The sequence below is a fragment of the Chionomys nivalis genome, chromosome 13 (genome assembly GCF_950005125.1).
Source record: "Chionomys nivalis chromosome 13, mChiNiv1.1, whole genome shotgun sequence".
NCBI classification, from domain to species: Eukaryota; Metazoa; Chordata; class Mammalia; order Rodentia; family Cricetidae; genus Chionomys; species Chionomys nivalis.
Genome location: NC_080098.1, coordinates 26,467,339 through 26,494,522, shown reverse-complemented (window position 1 = coordinate 26,494,522; position 27,184 = coordinate 26,467,339). Strand labels below are relative to the sequence as shown.

Sequence of the window (27,184 nt, the reverse complement as noted above, 5' to 3'; positions counted from 1 at the left end):
TTACCTCTAGCTTCCACAAGTTGTGCACACTTATGTCCTCATGCACACTTGCGTACACATTCACCCTTACACACCCACCCACACGTAAAACCAGTTGGTAAGATCACCTGAAAAGGCAAAGGCGGTTGTTCGTTGCTTTTTAGTGTCAGGATATGAACGGAGCCCTGCAGTGTTTGTTTGGATTTCACAGTTTATACACCATCAGTTTAGATTTGGAAAAAGTGGATAAAGGAGACTGGTGGGAAAAAATGTAACTCTACACCTCATATTTCACACATTCTTCCTGTGACAAGGGCTTTGTGAAGAAGGTTGGGGGCTTAAGGGAAGACCTGGTCATTGTCCTCTGGGTTCACTCTTCTTAGCTCAGGAAGAATCTTTCCACTTGGCAGGGCTTTTCATAGCAACTCAGAAGGGTCCAGGTCAGCTAGACCTGACTGGTCCTGAGCAAAGTTCTGTTTTATTACTCTGCTGTGTCCCTGAGTCCATTCTTCTTTAGCTTTGCCATGTGGTCGAGGACGGCCTTGACAGCCTGCTACAAGCAATCACAACTTTCCCCAGCACCCCCGGATCTCAGGAAGGATCAGCCAAACTAGTTTGGTCAAGAACCTGCTTTAGTCTTTCTCCAGTGAGATCCTAGAGCTCCCGTCAATTCTCTGAAGACGGAACTTTGAATCCCAGTGTGATGGCACAGACCTGTAATTCCAGCAATCAGGAGGCTGAGGCAGGGGATCACTATAGAAACAACCTGGGTTACATAGTGAGTTCAAAGCCATTGAGCTACCTACCTAGTACTATGTGGGATTTGGAATTTGGGGATTCCGTTTTTGAGCATTGATAGCCCCTTTAAGACTTGAATCCATTGTTGAAACATTGGCCAGGGAAGGAGGGCTCAGAAAATGACTTTTGTCTAAACTGGACCCCTTCAGAGTTGCTATCAAAAGCTCTGCCAACTGGAAAAGTCCAGACTCAGCAAGGTAGAATTAACCGAGAGTGGGAGATTCAGTGTAACCAATAAAGCATGGCCTTTGTCTCTTCTTAGAGCTGATTTCAAGTCACCTTTATTTGCAGGCTAAGTTCGTTAACCTCTCCTGGGCTTCATTTTGTTTCTGAAATCAGGAAGTTAATGTTTGGACCTCATAGGATTGTTCTAAGTATGAAATGAGAGGATCCTTGTAGAAAGTGAACTTCGAGTTAGCACCTTGCATGCATTGAGTAATTGGTAGCTGCAGTCATAAGATAACAAATGGCCGGGTGGAGGTGGCATATGGCTTTTATCCCGTCATTCGGGAGGGAGAGGCAGGCAGAACTGAGTTTGAGGTCAGCCTGGTCTACAGAGTGAGCTCCACAGCCAGGGCTACATAGAAAAACCCTGTCTCAAAACAAAACAAAACAAAAAACAAAGAAAGCAAAACAAGAAAATGAATGAAATTAGTTAATACTAACAAGTAAACACAACCAGATGCTTTTTAGAGAAAGACTGAACAGTCCCATGAGAGAAAGAACACAGAATTGAATGTCCTCTCCTGGTCTTGTGGTTCTGCTCCCCAGCTGAGAGAGACACAAAGGAGCTCAGTGAGAGGGATGTGGGTTGGGCTGACTTTATGTCTGTGGAGACCCTAACTGGGACAGAGGATCTTCCCAGGTGTGCAGTAGTTGAAGCGTTAATGGGATGAGGAATGGAACACTACAGCTCTGCCCCTGTTTAGAACTCATGAGCTCTGGGTGCAGCATCCATCAAGCTGAAGTTGTGGCATCTGAGCGCAGCCCAGCCTGCTGCCAACCAGCTGAGTGACGGAGCCCTGCCAACCCCGAGCTTCGGTGAGAACTATTTGCCAGAACCTTCACTAAACACCACATATTTCTATATTTTCCCCTTTTCTTGGGGAAAAGATGAAACTAACAGACAATGCCCTTTCAGCACATTGTACTAAGATCTACCTAACACTTCTGGGTAATAACTATCAAAGGATGCCAAGCTTATAAACTCCCAGGAGAGATGGCTGCCCAGACATAATACACATTTGATGTGTAATTAAGAAAAAGTGAATAGTTTTCTTTTTTGGACGTCCCTCAAGTGAGATGGGACACAGCTGACTTCCTTAAAGACTACCACATTCTCCCAAGGAAGAAAGAGCAAAGAGGCGGGGCTTCCTCTGCTTAGGCTACTTGGGTATACTTACAGAGCTTGGCTCTTAGAGGAATGCAGGTGACTGTATCTAGTACAGATATGTAGGATATCCAGGGTCCTGGATGAATTATTAAGTTATTTAAGTTAGTTCTTCCATGGGCAAAGGATGGAAAGGCAAAATAGGTCGAAAAAGAATGTGTCTTGTGATGTTTAGAATAAATAACAAAAGTGGTAGGACAAGGCCATTTTGACTGGTCATTTTACATGGTTTTTAAAATGTGCATCTCTTTGAGAAAAACAATATGAGGTGCTCACTCAGAGGACAGGACGGAAGCAAAGGAGCCAATTGTGACCCATGGAACTCTGGCCTCAATTAAGCATTCAGGTTCTCTTTAAGTAACAAAACGTAACACTTAGAAAGAGTGACCTCTATACTAGAAAGCTATCTTTGAGCTGATGGATTCAGCCAGTCCAGGCACTTGCTGCCAAGAGTGAAGACCTGAACTGAATCCCAGATCCCGTACTGACTGTGAGCTGTCCGGGACCCTTCACACATATGTTGTGGCACCCTGATGGCACCTGATACATACACACACACACACACACACACACACACACACACACACACACATCGGACACACATGTAGAAAAATCTCTTTGCTCAATTTGCTACCTACAGGAGGAAAGACACTACAGTCCTCAGCATCACTGTTAGTATTAAACACTGGCTTGCAAAGTGAGCACTCCTCCAGGGCTTTTTACTAACGCCACACTCTTCAGAATGCAACCTCTAAATGTCCTTCCACTGTCCGCTGACTTTATTAACAGAACAGGACAATACCGTGTTGTTCCCAGTTTGTGGTTAGCAAGAGTCAGCCCTTTTGAGAGTGAAGGTGTCTCAGAAGCAGGAATTTATTGACTAATGCTGAGGGGTCCTGGCTAACATGAGAGGAAGAAGTCAAAGTATCATCATTATTCACAGGTGATATGATAATATACATAACTGACTCAAAATATACTATCAGGGACCTCATGCAGCTGATAAACACATTCAATAATGTGGCTGGAAACAAGATTAACTCCAAAATATCAGTAGCCCTCCTATATACAGAGAATCAACACCTTTTACAACAACTACAAAGAATATAAAGTATCTTGATATAACTCTAACCAAGCAAGTGAAAGACCTATATGACAAGAATTTCAAATCTTTGAAGAAAGAAATTGAAGAAGATATCATAAGATGGAAAGATCTCTCATGTTTATGGATCGATAGAATTAACATAGTAAAAATGGCCATCTTACCAAAAGCAATCTACAGAATCAATACCCATTAAAATTCCAACACAATAACATTCAACTTTATATGGAAAAACAAAAACCCAGGATAGCTAAAACAATCCTTTACAAAATACAAAATGTGGAGGTATCACTATCCCTGATTTCAAGCACTACTACAAAGCTTTAGTAATAAAAACTGCCTGGTATTGGCATAAAAAAGATAGGTGGATCAATGGAATCGAATTGAAGACCCAGATGTAAATCCATATACCTATGAATACCTAATTTTTGACAAAGAACTCAAAAGTATACAATGCTAAAAAGAAAGCAATCTTCAACAAATGGTGCTGGTCCAACTGGATGTTAGCATGTAGAAGAAGGCAAATAGATTTATATATATATATATATCACCCTGCACAAAACTCAAGTCCAAGTGGATAAAAGATCTCAACATAAATCCAGATACACTGAACCTGATGGAAGAGCAAGTGGGGAATAATCTTGAACACATTGCTACAGGAGACAATTTCCTGAACAGAATACCAATAGCATAGGCACTAAGAATGACAATTAATAAATGGGACCTCCTGAAATTGAAATGTTTCTATAAGGCAAAGGACACCATCAATAGGACAAAATAACAGCCTAAAGAATGGGGAAAGATCTTTACCAATTCCACATTTGACAGAGAGTTGGCTGATCTCCCAAATATATAAAGAACTCAAGAAACTAGGTATCAAAAAAACCAAAAAATCCAATTTAAAAATGGGGTATAAAGCTAAACAGGAAATTCTGAACAGAAGAATCTCAAATGGCCCAGAAACACTTAAGGAGATCCTCACATCTTTAGCCATCAAGCTAATGAAAATGACTCTGAGATTCCATCTTACACCGTAAGAATGGCTAAGATCAAAATCCCAAGTGACAGCTCGTGCTGGAAAGGATGTGGAGCAAGGACAACACTCCTCCATTGTTGGTGGGAGTGCAAATTTGTACAGCCGCTTTAGATGTTAGTGTGGAAGTTTCTCAGATAACTGGGAGTCAATACCACAAGACCCAGCTATACCACTATTGGATATATACCCTAAGACACTCCATCCTACCACAAGCACACTTGCTCAACTATGTTTATAGCAACTTCATTAGTAATAGCTAGAGACAACTTAGAAGTCCCCCAACCAAGGAATGGATAAAGAAAATGTGGTACATCCATACAATGGAGTATTACTCAGATGTTGAAAACAAGGACACTAGGAAATATGAAGACAAATGGATGGAACTAGAATGAATCATCCTGAGTGAGGTAACCCAGTCTGAGAAAGACAAACATAGTATGTGCTCACTTATAAGATATTAACTGTAAGATAAATGATAACTATGCTACAACTCACCGACCCAGAGAGACTAGGAGGGTTCATGGAAGGATGTTCAGGTCTCCCTGGAAAGGGGACATAGAAGAGATTTTATGAGTGGACCAAGGGAAGGTGGGGGTGGGAACATGAACAATCAGGTTGGGGGGAGGGCCAAGATGGGAAAGTACTGAAAGAGACTACTGGAAAGGAGGGGCATTTCCAGGTCAGGTAAAAACTTGGTACAAGAAAATCTCCTAGGAATCTACAAAGATGACCCCCGCTAAGATGCCTAGCAATATTGGATACTTGGCCTGAACTGGTCATCTCCTGTGACCAGATTGTCATCAGAGAGGCTTCATTCAGCAAATGAAGAAAACAGAGGCAGATCCACAACCAAACATTGGGTGGAGTTCAGGGAATCCTACAGAAGAAGGGGAAAAAGGATTGTAGGAGGCAGAGGACACAAGAAAACTCACAGAATCAACTCACTTTGACTCATAGGGGCTCAAAGAGACTGATCTGACAGCCAGGGAGCCTGCATGGGGCTGACCTAGGCCCTCTGCATACATGTGACAGCTATGTAGCTTGGTCTTCTTGTGGGATTCTTAACAGTGGGAACAGGGGCTGTCTCTGATTATTTTACTACTCCTCATACTGGGTCACTTTGCCCAGCCTTAATACATGGGGAGGTACCCAGTCTTACTGCAACTTGATATGCCATGTTTTATTGATAATCATGGGAGACCTGCCCTTTCCTAAATGGAAATGGAGGGAAAATGGATTAGGGTGGGGTACGGGGGAGAAGCTGGAAGGAGAAGAGGGAGGGAAAACTACTTCTGGGATATAAAATAAATAAATTTATTTTGAAAAAGGTAATATTATAAAGATTTGATGTGTTAAGAGAATTCTTTTTTCTAAATACTGTGCTTATGGGCTTGGGAGACAGATTGAGAAGCATTAGAGCCCGAGTGTGGATCCCCAGAATGCATATAAAGTGGGAGGCAGCACATTTTCAGTCTCAATAGAGATGGAGAATTCCTCGAGGCTCACAGGGCAGCTAGCCTGGAGTATGCAGCCACGACAATGAGGGCCAACATTCGAGATTATCTCCTGACCTCCATTCTGCACACATGCCACACATATGTTCACTATACTCTTACAAAATTACTTCAGTATACAGTTTGAGTACTCTGAAAAAAAAAAAACTGAAAAAACAGCCTAGTGGCTTTGCCAAGAGCTGCAAGGGTCTCTGTGTGAAGGATCACGTTATCCACAGCGTCTACAATTGTCTTCATACTTCGCTGGAGAAAACATATGTTATCACGGGATAATCTAAATTTCTTTGTTTTCATTTTCTTTGTTACATACAGCTAAAATTTTACCTGTGAAAACTCTTTTTTAGGTAATGATGAAAAGGGGCTAAAATATATACAAGAATACAGATTTATAAATCAAAGAACTGAAAAAGTATTTTTTATAAAAAAGTTTTAATAATTTCAGTAGCTTTCCTTTTTGTTCTCTGTCTCCTCAGAGTGGGGATTACAAATGTATGCTACAATGCTGGATTTTTTAAAAAGTGGGTTCTCGGGGTTGAACTCAGGTCCTCAAGGAAAATAAACCTCTATTCTGAGCTGATTCTAACTCATTGTCTTCAGTATCTTCTTTTGTGACTTCCACTCTTTTTTATTATTTTTCTTATATCTCTTTTTTGTTTGTTTTTAAAATTACATTGTCAGCACAGTAAGGCTCCATTGGTGTTAGAAGAGCTAAAGATGCCATTCAGCTGTGGACCGACACAGCCAAGGCTCAATTAAGCCTACTTACTAAAGGGGACTCTATCACCTTGCAGAGAAAGGTATAGGGTGAGGAACTGCCTTTCCCATATCCGCACCTCCATGGAGGGAGAAGAGAGGAGCTTCCTGTGTATCTCACTGTAGAGCAAGGGCTGCTCAAACACACGCTGGAGGGGACCTGATGTTGAGTGGGAAGAGGTGGCAGGGTGAGACTCTGGTCCCTCCTTAACGTACTCCATGCTGTCTTTGGAGGTTCACTCCAAAATTTCTGCTGTGCTTCTAAACCCTGTATTGGTGTTGATAAATCAGGATTTAGACGTTGTGCTATTGTAGGAGATTGGAGCAATTTTGAATGTATTCATATTCTCTTTGAAACAGGTCTTGCTATGTGGTCCAGACTGGCTCCTCATCCGCGATCATCTTGTCACAGCTTCCCTCCCAAGTGCTGGAATTACAGGGCTTTGTCACCTCGCCAGGCTCTTTCTTTCATTTTAATTTACTCAAGTACAAATTGAGATGTTCTAAGAAACAAAGCTTATTTCCTTTTCATAAATATATACCACAAAGGATCCAACCAAAAATCCTTTGTACAACTAGATATATAAAGGTGCAGTTTGTGTGTGTGTGTGTGTGTGTGTGTGTGTGTGTGCATACGCGTGCACGAATGTATGTATTCAAGGGAGGCAGAGATAGGAAAGAGATAAATGGCTCTCTACAAACTAGCAAGCTCATTTATCCTGGCCTGTTTATATTTCTACTGTAAATTTTAATTAGTAAAATTCACTACCTTTGTAGATTCATTAGTGTGAGTCAGAAATATCTGGCCTGAATTTCAAGACATTGGTACCTTGCAGCAGGGACTTGGGCTCAGTTGTATTTACTGGCTTAATTGTTCCATGGGGTCTTCTTGCATTAACTAACCAATTATTTTCCTTTGCAATCAAAGTGCAGCTAAAACTCCCTTTCATGAATTTTAAAGCGCTTTCCTTGGTGAGTTTAGTCTCTGAGGAGAGGCGGTGCAGCAACATCCTGGCTCCCCTGCTTCACAGCCATCTGACTTTCAATGGGCTCCTTATCCCTCCGGGTTCCTCCATTCCCTTGTCTATAAAATATGGACGTTAATAATGTCTGCTTCACAGACTGCTATGAAGAGTAAAGGAGCTCAAATACGTAATGTGCACAGAACACGGAGTGACACATAGTAACGCTCTATAAATGTCAGGTGTTTTCATATTTATAACTGTAGTTATTAACTATAATCCTCACACATTGAGAATGAATGTTCCAGGAATAGTCTGAGTTTTAACATAAAAGGTGAGTTGTCTGAAACAGGGGTTTGATGTGAAAATGTCCCTTTTTGTTGACTATTTAAAGTTATTAAGTTATCACTGGTAGGAAATTACAAAAACATTGGGTGTGGCACACACCTTACCCTCGGCACTCAGGAGGCTAAGGAAGGAGAACTACTGTGACTTCAAGGCCTTACACGCCAATCAGTGTCAAGGTCAATAAAGAAGGTTTAGCTGAAGTTGATTCATTGATAAATTCTTGTAACTACTGCCGGTTTTAGAACTGTCAGGGAAACAGACCTGGTGTTTGAAGTCATTGAGATCCTAGTCCCCAAACTCATCTACGTCAATGATCTTATTACCTTGAAGATGCACAAAAAAAAAATGTGGACAGGTACAAAGTAGAAGAGTGATCTGCTGGATGTCAAAAACAATATCTGTAAGACATTTGGAGGGCTGGGGATGAGGCTGAGTGTTTGCCTCTTGTGCACAAAGCCCTGGGTTCAAGGCAAGCAAGGAATAACCCAGATGTGTGCTGATAAATGTATAATCACAATACTTTGGAGATGGAGGCAGGAGAACCAGAAGTGTAAAGTTACCCTAAGTGTGTGAGACCAGCCTGGGCTATAGGTGACTGCCACACATATAGAACTTGGGGTTTAAAAAGGCTTAAAAATTGTTTGAATCAAAGTAAGCCAAATACAATAGTTTTTCCCGAAAAGAATACAACCCAAAAGTTCTAAAAGGATAAACACCATTAAAATGCAAATCTAAATTTACGGTATAAAGGAGAGATGATTAAAGAGCAACTGAGGTGATCGATCTAACAAAATCAATTGCATAAATATCATAGGACCATGCTGCTTTGATACACATTATTAGAGAAGGTACAGGGTCTAGAACTATGGGGATATATCAGTATTTAAAACACAAACTCATTCTTAGAGGAGGCAGAGGGCAGTCTGTGAGCTTTCTATCATTAGCCAAAGGGAGATTGTAAAAGTCTGCACTAAAGCTATTTGATGCTCTCTGGCTTGTATGCCGTGTTCTCGCTGCAATGCTCACATTTTCCGAGTAAAAAGAGAATGGAAAATGTAGCCAGAGGAACAATTGTCAAATGTTTGGGATAAATGAGAATTTCACAGCATCAAAGAAATTAGCTAGTGATTTTTTTTCACAGCAGGAACAATTAACTTTGAAAATGCATGGGAATTTGATAAATGTCGCAAAATGACATCAGAGCACTAACCTTTTTACCAGATAAGCAAGGTGGGAACAAAAGCAATGAATAATTATAGTTATTTTTTCCTAGGTATCATTTTTCTTCAAACACTAGAGAACTCAAATAACATGTTTTTTTTTGGGGGGGGGTTGTCTTTTTAGAAAACTTTATTTACTCTTTGATAATTAAAATTTTTAGGAGGAGGACATGAAACTGGTGGAGATGTGATGGGGAGTCCTGCTGAGAGCTGGAGGTGGAAATGAGAAGTGAGTTCTACTGAGATGCATGAAATTTTCAAAGAATAATGTAACAAATTTATGTATAAGTTTTTCAGCATCTGAAGAAAAGAAATCAGGACTTCCTAAAATAAGATATAAGTAGACCTAATTCTTTTCAGAGTATCATGAGTTAAACATGTATGACAATATTCTAATTTCAAGATTATAGAAGAAAAAGATGGTTATCAGAGAACAGAAGGCATGTATACATTGGGAGATAGCCTATGGCAGCCAGTGGATAGAGTTGGGAATTCCACTCAGAAAACAGGGAAGTTACTATACCCACCCAACCCTAAACGAAACAGGCTTGGATGTTATTCAGTTAACAGGATGCTTGCAGAGTATGCAGTAAGTCCTGGATTCCATCTACAGCATCATATAAACCAGGCACAGGAATCTAAGCATTAGGAAGGTGGAGGCAGGAGGACCAGAGGTTCCTTGGCCAATGCCAAGATCAAAGATTGAGACCAGAGCCTGGGCTACTAAGACCCTACCTAAAAAACAAGCCAAAATAAAACCAAACCAAACTATACAAATAACGAAGAAAGAATCCACAGACAATTCTTTGACCTGGCCTGTAGAACATGCATATTCATTTTTAATATTGCTGTATACACTGAGCTCTGAAGAAACATGATAGTCACATGGAAGTGAGAAAACACCTGTGGGTTTAGAGGTGCAGGGAGCTTATGGCATTTCTAGTTTTCAGCTTGGTTTACCATACCAAAGAATTCCTGCATGTCTGTTCATTAAGTCCCCCTATTATCCTGTGACATTGGACAAAACACTTTGAGCAAACTTTCCCAGCATATTAGATTACCATAGATTAACTTTAAAGCTACCAAATTTGATCGCCAGGTAATAGTAGAGCACACCTTTAGTCCTAGCACTCAGGAGGCAGAGTCAGGTGGATCTCTGTGAGTTTGAGGCCAGCCTGGACTACAAGACCTAGTTCCAGAACAGGCTCCAAAGCTACCGAGAAATCCTGTCTCGAAAAATAAAAAAAAAAAAAAGGTACCAAATTTGATAAACTATGAATCTACATCCAAAATCACCGTTTTGTGACATCAGGCATAGGGGTGGTGGAGGGCTGTTTGATGAACATCCAAGTGAGTCACCATTTCTGAAATAATCTACCCAAACACTTAAGGAAAAGAGGCTCATTGGTCAGGTTCAACCAGGCAGTCTCATCTACAATGTAGACTCAGTCAACTTTGGCTAAAGCCTAGAGTAACTGACAGACCACTTTCAGAGGCAGGAAAATTTCAAAACTGTTTTACCCTGTCTTGGCAAGATCTGGCAGTCTTTTTTCTTGTATCCTGCTTGTCCAGTCCGGATATCGTGCACTATGACAGTGGTTGAGGCATGGGCAGTTCCTTGCCCAAAGGCCAGTTTTACCAAGAAGACAAACTCCAAGTGGAGTGTCTTTGGTGCTCAACATTCTCACAGGAATAGATCAGGGCTTCCAGGAGCAATCGTGTCTTACATCAACAGAATGGTGCCCAACGTGGGGAGCCATTCTGTTGCTGGGGATTTCTGTCCGGCCTAGTCCTGCAGCTGTTTAGTCCCAAAGAAACACACAGAGGTCTACATTAGTTATAAACTGATTAACCTAGTATCTCAGGCTTCTTATCAACTCTTATAACTTATATTAGCCCGTAATTCTTGTCTGTGTTAGACACATGGCTTGGTACCTTTTTCAGCAAGGCAGTCACATCTTGTTTGCTCTGTGTCTGGCTTCCTCTGTGTCTGGATGCTGACTGTAGACTGGAACTTCCCTCTTCCCAGAATTCTCATTGCCCCACCTCTACTTCCTGCTTGGTTGCCCCACCTATACTCCCAGTCTGGCTACTGACCAATCAGTGTTTATTTAAAATACAAGTGACAGGGTAGAGGACCACTGTCCCACAGCAGTGGCCAGCGTTCATTCAGGCCCGGTGTAGGGACAAATCTCTTCCACGATGTGGTTTATATACAATCATCTATTATTCTCGTTTTTACAATAAAATTGTGACAGCCACCAGGGCTCCAAACTCAACCAGTGGGTGTCTAGATGGAAGTGTTCTCAACAGCGTCAGATGAGGCAGCTCCTGAATAAGAAGCTGGGGATTTAACACCCGACAATGTTCCAGCTTGTTTTCAAATCATTGACTGCCAGTATGACACATCTTGGAAAAATAAATAAGGAGTTTTCCTCTTACTTCACATAATAATTTTGCAGATCATATGGTACTTTTTATACAAAAGATTCAAAATCTCCACAATGTTCTCTTTTTTTAGCTTTGTGCCTTTGGAGGCAAGGAGGAAAACCAATGCTACCAAACCATGCTAGAAGCTTTCTCAAAAGACGGTGTCTTCTGCCTTGGAGCTGTAACCAGAAGCACAGCTGTATGTTCTAAAGAAGAAATCAAAATACAACCTTTTTTTCCATTTTACTCTAAATTTTATTATTATTATTTCTTATGGAAGAGAAATTTCAAAGGAATTGTGCTGATAGTGTTGAAGTCGCTCAGACAAGGGATGAGTGTACAGTTTTGAACACCAGCATTCATCATGTGGTACTGGGGATGACGTATCTTCATGGAGATCTCTAACACACACAGTGGCTGTCCTACAAATACACTAGCAAGGACCCAGAGCTGTGCTTATAGGATTGAAAGCCTCTTCAAGGTCTTTCTTTCTTTAATTTATATGGATGAGTTGCCTGCAGCTACATGTACCCCATGAGTGCAGTACCTGTGGAGGTCAGAAGAGGGCGCTAGATTGATTGAAACTGGCATTATAAACAGCCTCCATGTAGGTGCTGGAATTTGAACCTGTGTCCACTGGAAAAGTAACTGATGCTCTTAACCATAAAGGCATCTCTCCAGTCCTGTTAATACGTCTTAAAGTACAATTGCAGATTTGAATATTGAAGGCCCTTTTATTAATTAATGTTCCTTTAATTCATAGGAGACCCAAACGAAGACAGACATGATTCACTTTAATGTCTAATGAAAAACAATAAAAAAGCAAACAAAGACCTCTGTATTAGGTGCATTTTTTCAAACTAGTTTTAGAACCACACCAGCCTGTTTGACATGGTTTTATGGGAGACAGAGTAGGGAAACTTGGGCTTCTCAGTTCATTGTTGTTATCATTATTATTATCAGTTGCAATAGGTATGGAACCTTGGGCTTCTTGTGTGCCAGGCAAGCACTCTACCACTAAGCCACACTGTCAGCCTTTTGCTTATTTTTATTTTGAGGCAGGATCTCAAAAGTTGCCGAGACTGGCCTTGAACTCATGCTATAACCCAGGTTGGCTCTCAACTTGGTGATGCTCCTGCTTCAGCTTCCTGAGTGCTGAGATTAAAGGGGGTGTGGTACCATGCCTGCATGAATGATATCTTAAATTCAAGGAACTTGGGTCTGGAGGGTGGCTCAGCAGAGAAAGCATTCCAGGCCTAAGCCTTATGACTGATGAGTCATAACTTTATTAGTCTAGATTTTTTTTATGAGTCTAGACTTTAAGTTATGAGTTAAAGTCTAGAACCTACAAAAAGCTGGAGGCAGGGACCTGGAATCCCAGGGTTCCTGGTGAGCTAGGAGGCAGAGACAGGAGAGGTCCTGGGAGGTCGCGACAGAAATGGAGGAGAGGCCCTACCTCAGCAAGGAAAAGGCAGGGGCTGACTCTGAAAGTTGTCCTCTGACCCTGCCATGCTCACCTGGCATGAATGCGCCCCCAGAAAAGAAAATGAAATAAAATTTAAAGAAGACTTCAATCTAAAAATTAAAGTCAAGGAAGCAGAATATTTTTCTTCCAAATTAGGTAGATCTTTTTATTTTCCTTTCTTACTAATTAAAATAAAGTAAAAATAGGCAAAACTTTATAGTTTATAAAGTGTTGAGTTTTGTTTCTTTTGTGGAAAAACATAGAACTCACAGATAGTGGTTCCCTGAGAAGCATTAGTGATTTAATTTAACAGGGACTTTTGAGAGAAATTTGTGAGATGGAGTCTTAAAGTTCATATTTAATTTATTCCAGTTGTTTTTAATTCACTTGTGGGTCTCAAAGTTTTCCGTGTTTTCCAGTTATTTTTAATTCATTCATGAGTGAATTCAGCTGAAAGATTCATGGCCATTGTTCTTATAGATGGTTTTTCTTATATATTTTTAATGTATTTTTTAAAAAAAGATTAATTTATGAAAATAAATTGTGTTGAAGGGTCCAGAACCTCACCCCCTCCCCCGGCAGCCATGACAGGCTACAGAAAAGACCCAGCAAGATGTAGCCCCTGACTTAGCAGGATGTGCTGAGCCTCCCAGCTTGTCTGACCTTGCCCTAATGACAGGGAAGAAACTGCCAGGTATCCTCCCTGTGGAAAGGAACCAATCAGAAGTTAGCTGGTGGGCTCTGGGTGTGCTTTACCGAGAATGGTGGAATGCAGTAACCACCCCCAAGATGGCCTCCAGTTTCCACAGCAGCAGCTGATCAAACAGCTCAGGACAGGTTCCCCCAACCCAGAGGTGTTCCCCAGCTCGGCGGTGGACCTCTCCTGAGACTGTTACTATGCAACTAGCAGACCCCAAGATGCCCCCCTTGCTCTGCCCCCAATATATGCCCTGCCCCACTGCAGCTCAGGGTCTCTCCTTTTCCACCTGCTGTGTTGGATGGATGGAGGACCCAAGTTAACTCGTAATTGAAAAGACTCTGCTTTTGCATTAGATCTGGTTCTTGTTTTTTTTTTTGGGGGGGGGTCCACACTCTGGGTACAACAGTGTGTGCATTGGTGTTTTGCTTGCATGCATGTTTGTATACCGTGTGTGCTATTACTAGCAGGGGCCAGAGGAGGGGGATGGACCCCCTGGAACTGGAGAGCAGGTGGTCATGAATATCATGTGGGTGCTGAAACTCGAACCCCAATCCTGGAAGAGCATCTAGTGCTCTTACCTGCTAAGCCAGCTCTCCAGCCCCCATCTTGTACACTGTAAAAAATACTAATGAAAAGTAGGTATTGATCCTCCTTCCTCCCTTATTTTCCTCCTTCCTCGTTCTTGCCTTCCTTTCTCCTCTCCTTCCTTTATCTTTCCCTCCATCCTTCCCTCCTTCTAGCCCTCCTTCGCATTTTCCTTTCTTTTTATTTTTCCCTTTCTGCTGTACCGAGAACCCAGGGCTTTGTGTGTGCCAGGCAAGTGCTCTAACATTAAGCCACTCAGCTCCACACAGGGTTAAGATCGGTGTCACACGCTTGCACACATTAAAGAACATACTGAGGAGGGAGTGTGCCATTTTAAGCCTTGTGGACTTCCATATTCCCTTGTGGCACAGGAAATACCAATATTAAGGAATAATACAGAAATGTAAATAAAAGGTAAATCAGATAATTTTAAAGCCATTCTTTTCTTTATCTCTGTCAGTCACAACCCTCAACACTATTTTACTGTGGGGCCAATGGCTTATGTCAGAGGTTGACGGCAATATGAAGTCATCTTGATCAAGGATCAAGAAAATTAATCTGGAAGATTCTTTTGTGCTTCTTCCAGGTTCAGGTTTGGATTCAATGGAATGCCTTGTGCCTCCTTGGCCTCAGCAGGGCACTTTCCTGTAGGGTACTTGTTTCTACCCGGCAGCCCCTTTGCACACTGATGTTTCCTTTTCCTTCAGAGCAAGGAGGCAAGAAAACATCAGGACTGAGGCTAAACTTCAGCATCCAAGCCCACAGCTCTTATCCTTTTCTTAAAGGCCTCTCTTTCTTTCTTCTCATATTTTCACCCACCCCGTCTCATAAAATTGTGTGTGTGTGCATGCGCACGTGTACACAAACATGGGAGAGAGAGAAGAGAGAGAGACAGAGAGACAGAGACAGAGAGAGGGAGAGAGAGAGGAGAGGGGAGAGAGAGGAGAGAGAGAGACAGAGAGAGAGACAGAGAGACAGAGACAGAGAGAGGGAGAGAGAGAGGGGAGAGAGAGAGAGGAGAGAGAAAGAGAGACAGAGAGAGAGAGAGAGGAGAGAGAGAGAAAGAAGAGGAGAGGAGAGGAGAGGAGAGGAGAGGGGAGGAGAGGGGAGAGAGAGAACAATGAGAGCCCAAGCACAGGTGCATGTGAAGGTCAGAGGTCAACCTTGGGTGTGACTCCTCACGGCACCGCTTTTCTTGTTCTATTGAGACAGCTCTTACTGGTCTGTTTCATTTGGCAAAATTGGCTGGGATGCACCAGGGACCTCCTTGTCTTCACCTCCCTCGTACTGAGATGAGAAGCACACATTCCACACCTGCCTTCAGTCATGCCTGTGTGGTAAGCATGCAATGTACTGAGCTATTTCCCTTGCCTGATATTAAAAACCTTTAATGATCTGATCCACATGTGCCTGGAAACCACTAGCTGGACAACCTCAACACCTGTCAATGGCTCTGATGTCCAACAGGAGCGCTCCTTGGAAGTAGTGTGAGAGCCAAAGTCACACGTTAAGTTTTAGTTACTGTGCCTTAGAGATCCACGAAACAAAAATGCGTCTGATCTGCAAGCCGCTTGCCCAAGGACAGACAGTTCTCGAAATGTGGGAGGCTGTTGTTTATGGGAGACAGCAAGCAACATGTTTTCACTCCCCTAAGCAAGTTTGTATGATCCATCTACACTGATGGGCTTGACTACATGTGGGCAGGAGGTTCACAGGCTGGAGATCTGTCAGGCCGTATGCTTGCTCCTGATTGACCTGATAGGAAATGCAGGGAATTATGGGTTTTTCTTTTTAAGCCCTTGCCATACTTGCTTCTGGGCCATTTCCCAGGAACCTGACCAGAGCCCACCCACCTAGCTAGCATTTAATTAAAACTTGCTTCAAATTTGGTTTGAAATTGGGGATAGGGGTCTTAGTCTCTATTGGTGGGATTAATAGTAGGAAGCAACGTAATAACTTTCTGGGGGAAAAAAATCCCAATTCTTTAGGAAAGCAGCAGTGGATTCATATTATGTCCTGTTTTGATGGAATTCACCTGGACCTAGTACCTGCCAGGCAAACCTCTTTCACCAAGCCACACTGTCAGGCAGCCGTTTCACTATTTGCCCAGGTTGATCTTGAACTCATGCTATAGCCCAGGTTGGCTTTAAACTTGGTCATCCTCCTGCTTCAGCCTCCCGAGTGCTGAGATTATAGGGGTGCACTGCCGTGCCTGCATTAATGGTGTGTCAAACCCAAGGACCCTGGGCTGGGGAGCTGGGTCAGAAGATGAGCCTGCGGCACAAGCCTGAGGCCTGGGGTTGAAGGGTGACTTCTACTGTTTCCCCTTGATGCGGGGCACTTAGTCAGTTGCTTTGTTTGACAGGTCAAGGTCTGAAAAATAAATCAGGGCATCTCAAAAGCTCAGGGTCCTGCGGCTTTCAGTGTCATGACAGCTTTTCCTCTTTTCTTTCTTTTGTCTTTTTCTTAAAGGACTCAAGTCCTTAAAATCCAAGTGAACCAGGCACATTTACATTTGATGTGCAAATTCTTGGCCACTGTTTCCGTCCTTATTTATTTATTTATTTTTATTTTTTTGTGGCAAGGGAGATGCTGGTACAATCACTTTTCTCTGGTCTTGTTAAAGTGTAGTGATATTTCATTTGTATTTTAGTAAACAAAGTTTGTCTGAAGATCAGAGACTAAAACAGCTGCACTGATCAGCCCTATGGACCAGGCAGTAGTGACACACACCTTTATCCCAGCAATCACACTAGTTTGCCATAGAAACCAGGCAGTAGTGGTGAACTCCTTTGATTCCAGCACCGTGACAGGTTTCAGGCTCAGTCTCATTCTGAGGGTTCCTGGAGGCAGGATCACCATTTTTGGACAAGGTAGTGTTAAGAGTCAGTGGCTGGCTACTTTGCTTTTCTGATCTTCAGATTGAACCCCAATATCTGTCTCTGGGTTTTTATTAATCATGCTACATTAAAGTATCAAAACTGCATGGAATCTGAAAAATATTGTCTTGTGGCTCTGATAGACAAACTGAGCAGTATTCTCGTGAAAAGCCCAACATTCATACAGGAAAATATATATGCATTCCCAGAGGGGACTAGATGCATATGATATATATGCATATAAAAGATGCTAAATTAATCTTGAAGCTTAAGCATCCCTGGAAGGCTGTTTGGAGGGTAACTGGCAGTTTGCCACAGGAAGTATGTGGCCCAAATTATATACCCCCATCCTTTATAAAAGGGAGGGCTCAATTTTTATTTCACTCATTTACTACAAATACACTCTTAGAGATAAGAATAAAATCAAGGGGCTGAGGAAAGAGCTCAGCGGATAAGAAGGCTTGTTGCACAAGTATGAGGACCTGAGTTCAAATCCTCAGCACCTATGTAAAACGTGAAGCCTGCGCTAGAGGACTGGTGGGGCAGAGACCGGAGGATTGAAGAGACAAACTAGCTCCAGATTCAGTGAGAGACCCTGTTCTGAGGAAATAGGGCAGAGAGTGAAAGAACAGAACACCAAACAGCCTCCTCTGTCCTCCACACGTACCCAGGAGCATTGTCATCTGCACACATCTACACATACATGTACATAAGCCACACACGTGTGCATGTGACACACACACACATTTTTCAGAAAAAATGCAAGAGCAAAAGTGCAATGACAACACTCCCAGGGTAGACAGCAATAGTTTGGGGCTCCCCCTGAGAGAGAGGGACAGAGTCTGTGGCTCTGATTTTGGGTAACTTACCTACATCACCCAGACAAACAGGAAGCTGCTGTTAGGAAATTTCTAACACTCACTATCAGGAAGCTCACCCTCCTTCTTGCTGCATCAAGCAAAGTTACTTTCTCTTAGATCATAAGTCCTTATCCTCTTTGGGGGTCAAACGACCCTTTCACAGGGGCTGCGTGTTAGAAATCCTGCACATCAGGTATTTACATTATGTTTCATAAAGGGAGCAAAATTACAGTTGTGAAGGCTGGGTGGTGGTGGCTCACGCCTTTAATCCCAGTACTCAGGAGGCAGAGGTAGGCGGATTTCTGTGAGTTCGAGGCCAGCCTGGTCTACAAGAGCTAGTTCCAGAACAGGCACCAAAAAGCTACGCAGAAACCCTGTTGCAAAAATCCAAAAAAGAAAAAAAAAATTACAGTTGTGAAGTAGTCGGAGAAACCCTGTCTCAAAAATCCAAAAAAGAAAGAAAAATTACAGTTGTGAAGTAGCCGCAAAAATAATTTTAAGGTTCGAGGTCACCACAACACGAGGAACTGTGTTAGAGGTCCCCCGGCATTAGGAAGGTTGAGAACCACTGCTTTAGAGCCTTATCATTTCCCCTTCAAACTTTCAGCACCCCCATACCTGCCAGGCCCAACTTCCTGTCCTTTCTGTCTTTCAAGTTCTAATATCCAGTTTCTTCCGGATCTGCCACTTCAGATCTGTATTCTAGTTAGTATTACAAGCTTGGAGCTGTGGTCAGGTAACTAGGCTGCATTGTCAGCTTTGAGGCATTGAGGATGCCTGCAGCATGCTTGACTTTGGACCCCACCTCCTGTCTCCCCGTGCTAGAAAGTAAGGCACCTCCTTAGGATTTAGATCATCATATGAAAAGGTGGAGGGCTGTGGGCTTTGTTGGGGTTCCCTAAGGGAAAGCTCTTCCTTCCTGGTCAGAGGATTGGAATCTAGGTCCTACCTCTGGGCCTGGGTGGAGATCTGACCTTCTGACTACCCAAAGCATCATATAATATTGTTTTATTTTTGAGAGTTAATTTTACTGTCTCTGTTGTCGATCACCTGACCAGGAGGGAGCCCTACACCCCCTGAAGTCTGATTCATCAAGAAGCCAATTTGGCGAGTGGGCAGGGCTGGTGACTGCCTTTTCCTTTCAGAGGGCCCTTCTGGAGCAGCCTGCAGGCCTTCTGGCTCCTGTCACTGCTGAGCCTGATCCCTTTCTTTAGTCTTAATTCAGAAAAACATTGTTTCCCTTCTCCTTCCTTCTCCTATTCTTTCAGACTCTGACATAATGATTTCCCTGGGCATTTCTCACTCATTCCCTGAGGCCTGGTCCCTCCTACCATGTGTCTGCTTGCTGACCTTCATAGCTAAATTACTAACAAACAAAACAACAAAAACTTCAGTGGCTATGAAGAGTTTGGCATGTTGATGATCTGACAGCCTAGTTAAAACATCTTTGGAACTGTCTCTAGCTTCCTAAGAACCCTTGCTTCCCCACCTGTGTATCGGACCTAACATTCTACAAATAGATATAAGCCTTTGAAAATGCATTAACTTCACAAAACCCTTGTTCTCCACCAATGGGAGGGCAGAGGGTGCTGTCTGATAGCATTTGAGGCCTATAGGAGACATTCCACACCCCCCTCCATTTTGCTGTAATTGCCTCTCTATTGTTTCAATCAATGCATTTTAAAAGAAATGTCTTGATGATTTTCTTTGTTCTGCTACTATAAAGCTCCATGAATTTGCTTCTTTGTTGGGAACATTAACCTGGCTCCTTGTTTCCTGGGCCACAGTCACTCAAATTTGGTTCTAGAATAAACTATCTCTTATTCCTGCACGATTTCCTCTCTTCTTCTCCATCTCCCTTCTACAGGCAACTGCTAAAATTTACAGCTTGCCTGCCTTGTTGTTCTTCTTCCAAAGACGATTAAACTGGTCCTTGGGCTGTTTTCAGAGTCCTTTTAAAATTCTTTTATTAATAAGACTAAGAACTCCAAAAGGAAGGCCAAATTTCCCTGGTAACCGTATCAGCATTGTCTTATAAAGTAGGGGATGCTTTGGGGCCAGTAGGCCCCACAGTGCTTCAGACATAGGTCTGCTCAGTAAGTCTTGGCTTTAGTCTGGATATGTTGAGCAATATTCACATATCCGAGGAAATGAATACAACAAGATGTTAAGAATGGAGGTTATAGACTGGTGGGCATTTACAGTAGATTGTTACTTCTCTGAAGGAGCTCATGGGGGTGTGGAAAAGTCTAGAATCATAGGCTTTAGATTGTTAATGGTAGGATTATAAATCTTTGAGACTCTTCCAAATTCTCTAGAATGTTATGAGCCAGAAAAACACAATTGAGGGTTTGTCCACAAGAGAAAAGGTGATGGGGGCAGAGTTTCCTAGGAATGGGAGCAACTTCTGAGAAAGTTAGCATAAGGGAGGGGCCAGTGTCCAGTGTGGATGCTGACATAGGTGTATCTTGTTCCACCTCTCTCACCCACAAACTCATACTGACAGCCACCTTTTCTGATAGTCTTTGTGAGGAGACCTGGTTGGTCATCCTCATCAACTTAGATCATGAAACCCAATATGGACAAGTTCAACAGACCCACCATATAAGGGCTGTTCATGCGTGCTTCAGCATTGCCAGAGCATAATTCTCCTTCAGTTCATTCAATAGAGATTATAAGTTTTTATCTGTTTTTCCTTCTTTTTGCACCTTTAAATACATGTGCAGTAGACTAAAGAGTGGAACACCGTGTAGGAGCCTGGTTCTTATAACAAACTAAATCAAAACAAATGATGTGCATAGAGACAGACCTGGCAGCAGGTGTCTCTCCCCACATGTAACATTTATAATTCTAAGTCATGCTTCCGTGGTGCTTAGAAGCGATGAAACTTTCTGAGACAGACATAAGGAGGCCAGACTGAGAGGCGAGAACAACGTGAAGACACTGCCCCATTTCTCTGCGTGTGGGAGCCACCCGAGGGGCAGCACTTGTCAAACAAAGGGAGAGAAAGTGAGTCTGAGCAGAAAGTGGAGTTTATACAGATGCCCTGGTAGGCAGACAGACAGGGAGAGGAGCCATGGCTAGCTACTAAAGGCAGCGACCTTCCAAGATGGCTGGCCTCTTCCTCAACTTCCTGACCTGGGACAAAAGCCCGGAAGTTTAAAGCAAAGATCTTGTGGGCTTTTTCTCCCGCTTGCCGGTACCCTGCTGATGGACTGACTCATCAAGTTCAAGGCTCTATCAAGATGTGTTTGCACAACAGTTTATACAATAAACGGACTAACCCTAAATCAAGGGAGGAAGACCCTTTGGAGACTTAAAAATCTCCAGGCCCTGCGAAGAGTCTCGATGTTCAAGTTCCCAGTCCGCTTCTGCTTTGCCTATGGTCTTTTTCTCTGTGTGTCTGCTGCATGACTGTGTTTGCTCAATCTCAAGGAAAGCCATTGTTCAACTGCTGATTCTGTCTGCTGGGTTTGAGATTCCTCTGCTGCTCCCTGTTGATCTCTGGACTTTCCACACATTTTAATTCTTTAATTGGCAGAGAAAAGGAACCCAATTAGAACCCTTAGAGCATAAGAAAAGCATACCTTAGTCTGGAATGTGCAGAACATGTGTGTGAGAAACGGATGCTCCCAAGCCAAGGACAGAACCCTCTTCTCCACCATGGTACACTCGACATCATCATCCATCAACACCACATCCTTCTTCAGGGCTTTAATTGCGAAAAATTGATTGGTTCTCTTGAACTCCGCTAGGAAGACCTAGAAGGAAGCGAGGCAGCAACTTGGTTTCAGAATATGATTTCCACATATTAAAGAAGACAAAATAGGGTTTAGGAGAGATCTGTGCCAGGTGGGGAAAAGAAAGGCCTCTGGTCTCTGTCCTGGATAGTGTCTAACTGTTTAGGATAGCGCTGAAGAGTTTCAGATTATCTTACCTTTGCAAGGATTTCACAAACTCTTGATGTATTTGTGTACTCGGTTCCTGTCCTGGACAGTGTCTAACTGTTTAGGATGTCACTTAAGAGTTTCAGACCATCCTACCTTTCCAAAGGTTTCACAAAACTGCTATGCATTTGGAGGTGGTTATTATTATTATTATTTTGGTTTTTTGAGACAGGGTTTCTCTTTACGTAGCCTTGACTGCCCTGGAACTAGCTCTGTAAACTAGCCTGACCTCGAACACAGAGATCCACCTGTCTCTGCCTTCTAAGTGCTGGGATTAAAAGTATGTACCACCACAGTTCAGCTTGGAAGGTTATTCTTAACATATGACAATCGTGAGGCTGGGGTGTAGCTCAGCCAGTAAAGTGCTTGCCTAGCCTGCATGAAGGACTTCAGAGATCAAATACGGTGTGTGTCTTTAATCTTAGCATTTGGGGGGTGAAGGAAGGGTGGGGCAATCGGAAGTTAAAGGTCATCTTTGGCTACATGGTGCGTTTGAGACTATCCTGAGCTACACAATAGGACTCAGATCAACTCCTAGTTCTGAACACTGCAGGATAGGTATTAATGATATTGATACTAAAGATAATGATATCCCTGGGTTCAAAGTATAACTTGCTCAAATTCATGGAATTACTTTGGGAACGATCTAACCCCAGAGTTTATTTTCCCATTTGATTTCCTGTCTCAGATGTTACCAGATGCCAGATGCCATAGAACAAAGAGTGTAAACAATTTTAGACTTGTGAAGCAGACAGGAGAGGACTCTTGGCAGTTGAAAGGACACACCATTTATATAGCTCTGAGCATATGAGAAAGCCATTGACCTCTTTGGGCTTTTGTTTCCCAGCTTTAAAGGTGTGTAGGGGTGAGGAGAAGGCTTCCTTATTCACTGACTCACAGGACTACGGCGACCCCCAAGTGAGCCATGATGAAGCAGAGTGATTCAGCAGCTGTAAAATGCTTTCCAAATAAAAGTCATAAAAGCTTTTGTATTATTTTAAAACTGTGATGTCACATGAACTTGAACTCCTAATCTTTCTGTTTCCACCTCTGCAATGCTGAGATTACAAGACTGCAGGCCATGCCTGGTTTTTTGCAGTGCTGAGGATCGAACCCGGGACTTTCTGCATGCTAAGTAAACAATCATGTTACCAACTGGTCTACATTCCCAGCACTGCATGCATAGTATCATTTTATTAAACTTAGACCTTTGCATTTTCAGTGGCACCATTGCATTTTTGTTTGTTCGTGTGTGGTGTGGATGAGTATGGAAAACTGGGATGTTCTTTTTGTTTGTTAATGTGTGGTGTGGATGAGTGTGTGTGTGTGTGTTGCAAGTGCCCAAGGAGCCCAGAAGAGGCCTCCAGAGACTGTGGGGCTGGAGTTACAGGCAGTAGTGAGTGCCAGACGTAGGTGCCAGGAACTGAATGCCAGTCCTTTGTATGAGCAATACATATTCTTAAGCACTGCGCCATCTCCCAAGCCCTGGGAGCTACAAAAACTCTTACCATTTTGTTTCTTTTACTGACTTTTAGAAAATGTCAAAATCAGTGGTGCCGAACTGGAAATGCAATGGAGCTGAACTGAAAATGCAATGGTGCTGAACTGAATGCAATGGTGCTGAACTGAAAATGCAATGGCACCAAAGTGAAAATGCAATGGAGCCGAACGCAATGGTGCCACTGAAAATGCAAGGGTCTAGGTTTAATAAAATGATACTATGCATGCGGTGCTGGGATTATAGACCAGTTGGTAACATGATTGCTTACTTAGCATGCAGAAAGTCCCGGGTTCGATTCTCAGCACCGCAAAGAAAACCAGGCATGGCCTGCAATCTTGTAATCTCAGCATTGCAGAGGTGGAAACAGAAAGATTAAGAGTTCAAGGTCATTCCTCTGCTGTGCAGTGAGCTTGAGATCAGCCTGGACCACCTGAAACCTTGGGGGTCTTTTGTTTGTTTTGTTTTAAAAAAGAGATACACAGTTGCCTCTGATGGATCACTTGGTAGAGTGATTGGAGCTTGGATGAGAACTCAGACTCATACATGGTGTTGATATTGCCAGAAAATATGTAGTTGGTTAGCACTGGCTTAAAAGCAGATTGAAAACCATAGCAGACTACCGTTTTGGTTAGAAGCCATGTTTTCCACAGAGAGCCAGAAAAATGATGAAATGCGCGAGCTCTTGAGAACTCTTAGTATTCCAAGAGAAATCAGTGTTTAGGGCCTGGCATCTCAGGGCAGAGCGGCACCATGCATTCCGCACAGAGTAGGATGGTACCTAGAGAGAGCCCAGAATGTCCCCAGGGATACATGCCAACACATGTATGTTTAGCTTATTAACTTTGTTCAAATGTAGAAATCCACATGGGAACAAAAAGAGATAAGCATTTCATTAACAAAAGTCCTCTGTTAGTAATTGTTTCTTTTAGTAACCCATCCTAAAACCAGCCATAAACCAAGAGCCAAGAAGGCAATTGCCTCCTACATAATGCCCTTTCAATTTCTGTACCAGGTTATAATTGCCCATTAATTGCTGCTAAATGATAATAAAGATAGGCTGTAAAATTGCCTATTGCACTCAGATTAACACTGAAAGAACTGTTGTGGTCTGCATTATTGTGGCGCTGAAAAGAGTTCATGGATCCCAGCTACTGCTTGCAGGGCAGCGTAGGTTTTATGAAAAGAAAACACATTAGTGTTCAAATGCAAACATGTCAGAACACAGTATGACTCAGCCATGGTGGAGACTTCGATACACTTGAACCTGTTTATTGTTAAATAAACTGGGGAGACGCTGCTGCCAAAATCTGGTCAGCAGGTGCTTAGCTGGCTTTGGATTCCCGCAGTCGTGGGAGAGTGTCCCTTGGTTAAAATTTTCCTAGGAGTTCTGTCTAACGCTTTAAAAATAGCTAGGAACCGTAGTAATAAATTACATATCCGTAATGTCGAAGATACCCAAAAGTCTATATTCTATCATGTCCCTCTTTATACTCATTAACTTGGAAATTTTCTGTTGTCACCAATGGCTGAAATTTCTTTAAGTGTCCGCGAGTTTGCATGCACTGTGGAGCGTGACAGGGGAGTCTAGAGGTCAGCCTCACACGCTGTTCCTCAGGAGCTGTCTGTCTCGTTTTGTTGAGACAGGGTCTCTTGTTTCCTTGTTTTCCAGGCAGACTAAATTGGCTAGGCTGGCTGGCCAGTGAGCCTAAGGGATCTTCTGGTCTCTCTGCTTCCAGGGCTTGGATGACAAGCACTTGTCACCAAACCTGCTGTTTGTATGTGGGTTCTGGAAACTGAACGCAGGCCCCTCAGCTTGCAACTCAAGTTCTTCACCAACTGTCTCTCAGGCCTGAGGATGGCTGCTTTTTCTTCATCTCCTTTCTCTCAGTTTTTCTTTCCTCAGTCTGTACTTGCTCTCTATGACTGACAGAGGCAAGTTATTTTCCCTATCCCTGCCCTGTGAGTGGCAAGAAGGGTAAGGAACAGGGACTTTCCCCAAGGTACATTTTCTAAGACTTCCCCTAACTACAGTGTTAGTGCCCGAGCTGTGTCTTCTCCCTTCTCCTCTTTATGAGCCAAGGTGAAATCTTGGCCCTAGCACTTCTGAGTGTGAAAATGTTTGGAGATGGGCCTTTAAATGGGTATTAAGGTCATCTGAAGTTAGTGGGCAATACTCTAGGCACAAGGGAATAAGCAATAAAAACAACAACAACAGAACCAGCATGAACATAGCCACTTCCTAGATTCTTTGGTGCTCAAAGATGTCAAACTCAAGAGCATGTGATGTATGTGGACTTAAAGCAAATGGCGTTGGGGCCAAATAGCCAGAAAACAGAGGCTGCTATTAACACAGAATCACTCAGCTTCCCAGTTAATACTGGGTGCTCTCTGTTTGTTCCCAACACATTGGGGGTGCTCTCTTGGCATGCACCCACACCATCTAGTCCTAGGAATTTAGCCTCACCTACTAGGGGCTTTAGTCTGGAGTCTTTGAGAGCATACCTTGCCAAAACTCCCTTTCCCCAACATTTTGTGCAGGACGAAGTCATCAATCTTCAATTTCAGCTGCAGGGAGGCTCTCGGCACGCTCACCTCAGGTTCAGGAGGACGGTCTGGTGGATGGTCCGTTTTATCCATCCCATCCAAAGGGGACTCCCAGGAAATTCCCTGGGGTTCTGCAAATGGCAAATAGTTGTTAAACAGGAATGGCTACGTTTACTGTAGTCACTTAGGATACCCATACTTTTTTTTTTTTTTTATTCTCATGTCTCATTCTGAGATTCAGTCTAATTCAGTTTAACTCTTCTCCAGCTCTTCTCCAGCTTTCTGTAAATCTGCCATTTTGGGTATGGACTATGCCTCTGTTTCTAGTCAATGGCCTGAGAAATGGTCTAACTTGCGAAAGGCTAGACTCAATCAAAGGCTATGTATGAAGAGAGAGAGAGAGACAGACACAGAGATAACTTATTTGATATTCTCTAAGTCCAAAGAACATATTTTATAATGTTTGCTGATAGGACTCAGTTCCCAGAATCACACTGCATTTTCCCTTGCAGTTCTTTCAAGCAGTTGGCACATGGCAAAGATTAAGACTGAGGGCCTGACTCTTTTCCTTCCTGTCTTGAAACCTCATAGAAGAGTCTCGAAGGTGTAGAACAACACTGATGCCCCCTCCTCATCTTGCTTTACAGAAGATTAATGTCTGTAAAACCATTTAACATGGGTAGGAAGTGACATTCTAGACACCCACCCCCACCAGCAATCCCCTCACAAAGAACTCCGAGTTCGGAGCATCTTGGTTTTACTCTTAAAAAGAGGAATAGAAGGAGGAGAAACTGTCATCAGGATGTATTGTATGAGAAATGAATGTATTTTCAGCTGAGAATAAAAGTAGGGGCCTCAAAGTTGGTAATTGGATCTGTAATCTTAGAGCAAAAGGAAGCTTATCATGAAAAACTCAAATCCAGAGAACACAGGGTCAGGTTGATCAGAACAGTGACTGGCACTGACTGACAGTCAACCGTGGTGATAGCTACCTCTTTTCCCAGGTGTGGGTACGCACGGTGGCCTGTTTTCATTTTTGATGGAACATGGGAGACCGATTTCAACTGGGCCTTCTCGGAAGATGTGTTCTGAATCTCTTAAGGAGCGAGCCTGCACCATAAAAACAGGGTCAGCCAGCCCAACCGCCTGCAGTTGCCACCTTCTCCCCCTC

General features: G+C 42.8%; 1 protein-coding gene across 2 annotated transcripts in view; it reads right to left on the bottom strand.

Annotated features, from left to right (window-relative positions):
- Positions 1-27,184, bottom strand: part of Prkcq (protein kinase C theta) — a 130,496-nt gene that overhangs the window by 28,001 nt on the left and 75,311 nt on the right. For both annotated transcript variants that reach the window (XM_057788019.1, XM_057788018.1), the window contains exons 10-12: positions 27,006-27,123; positions 25,972-26,144; positions 21,609-21,782 (exon numbers count right to left, since the gene is read on the bottom strand). In XM_057788019.1, coding sequence (XP_057644002.1) covers positions 21,609-21,782; positions 25,972-26,144; positions 27,006-27,123 — 465 coding nt within the window. The remainder of the gene's footprint in view (positions 1-21,608; positions 21,783-25,971; positions 26,145-27,005; positions 27,124-27,184) is intronic.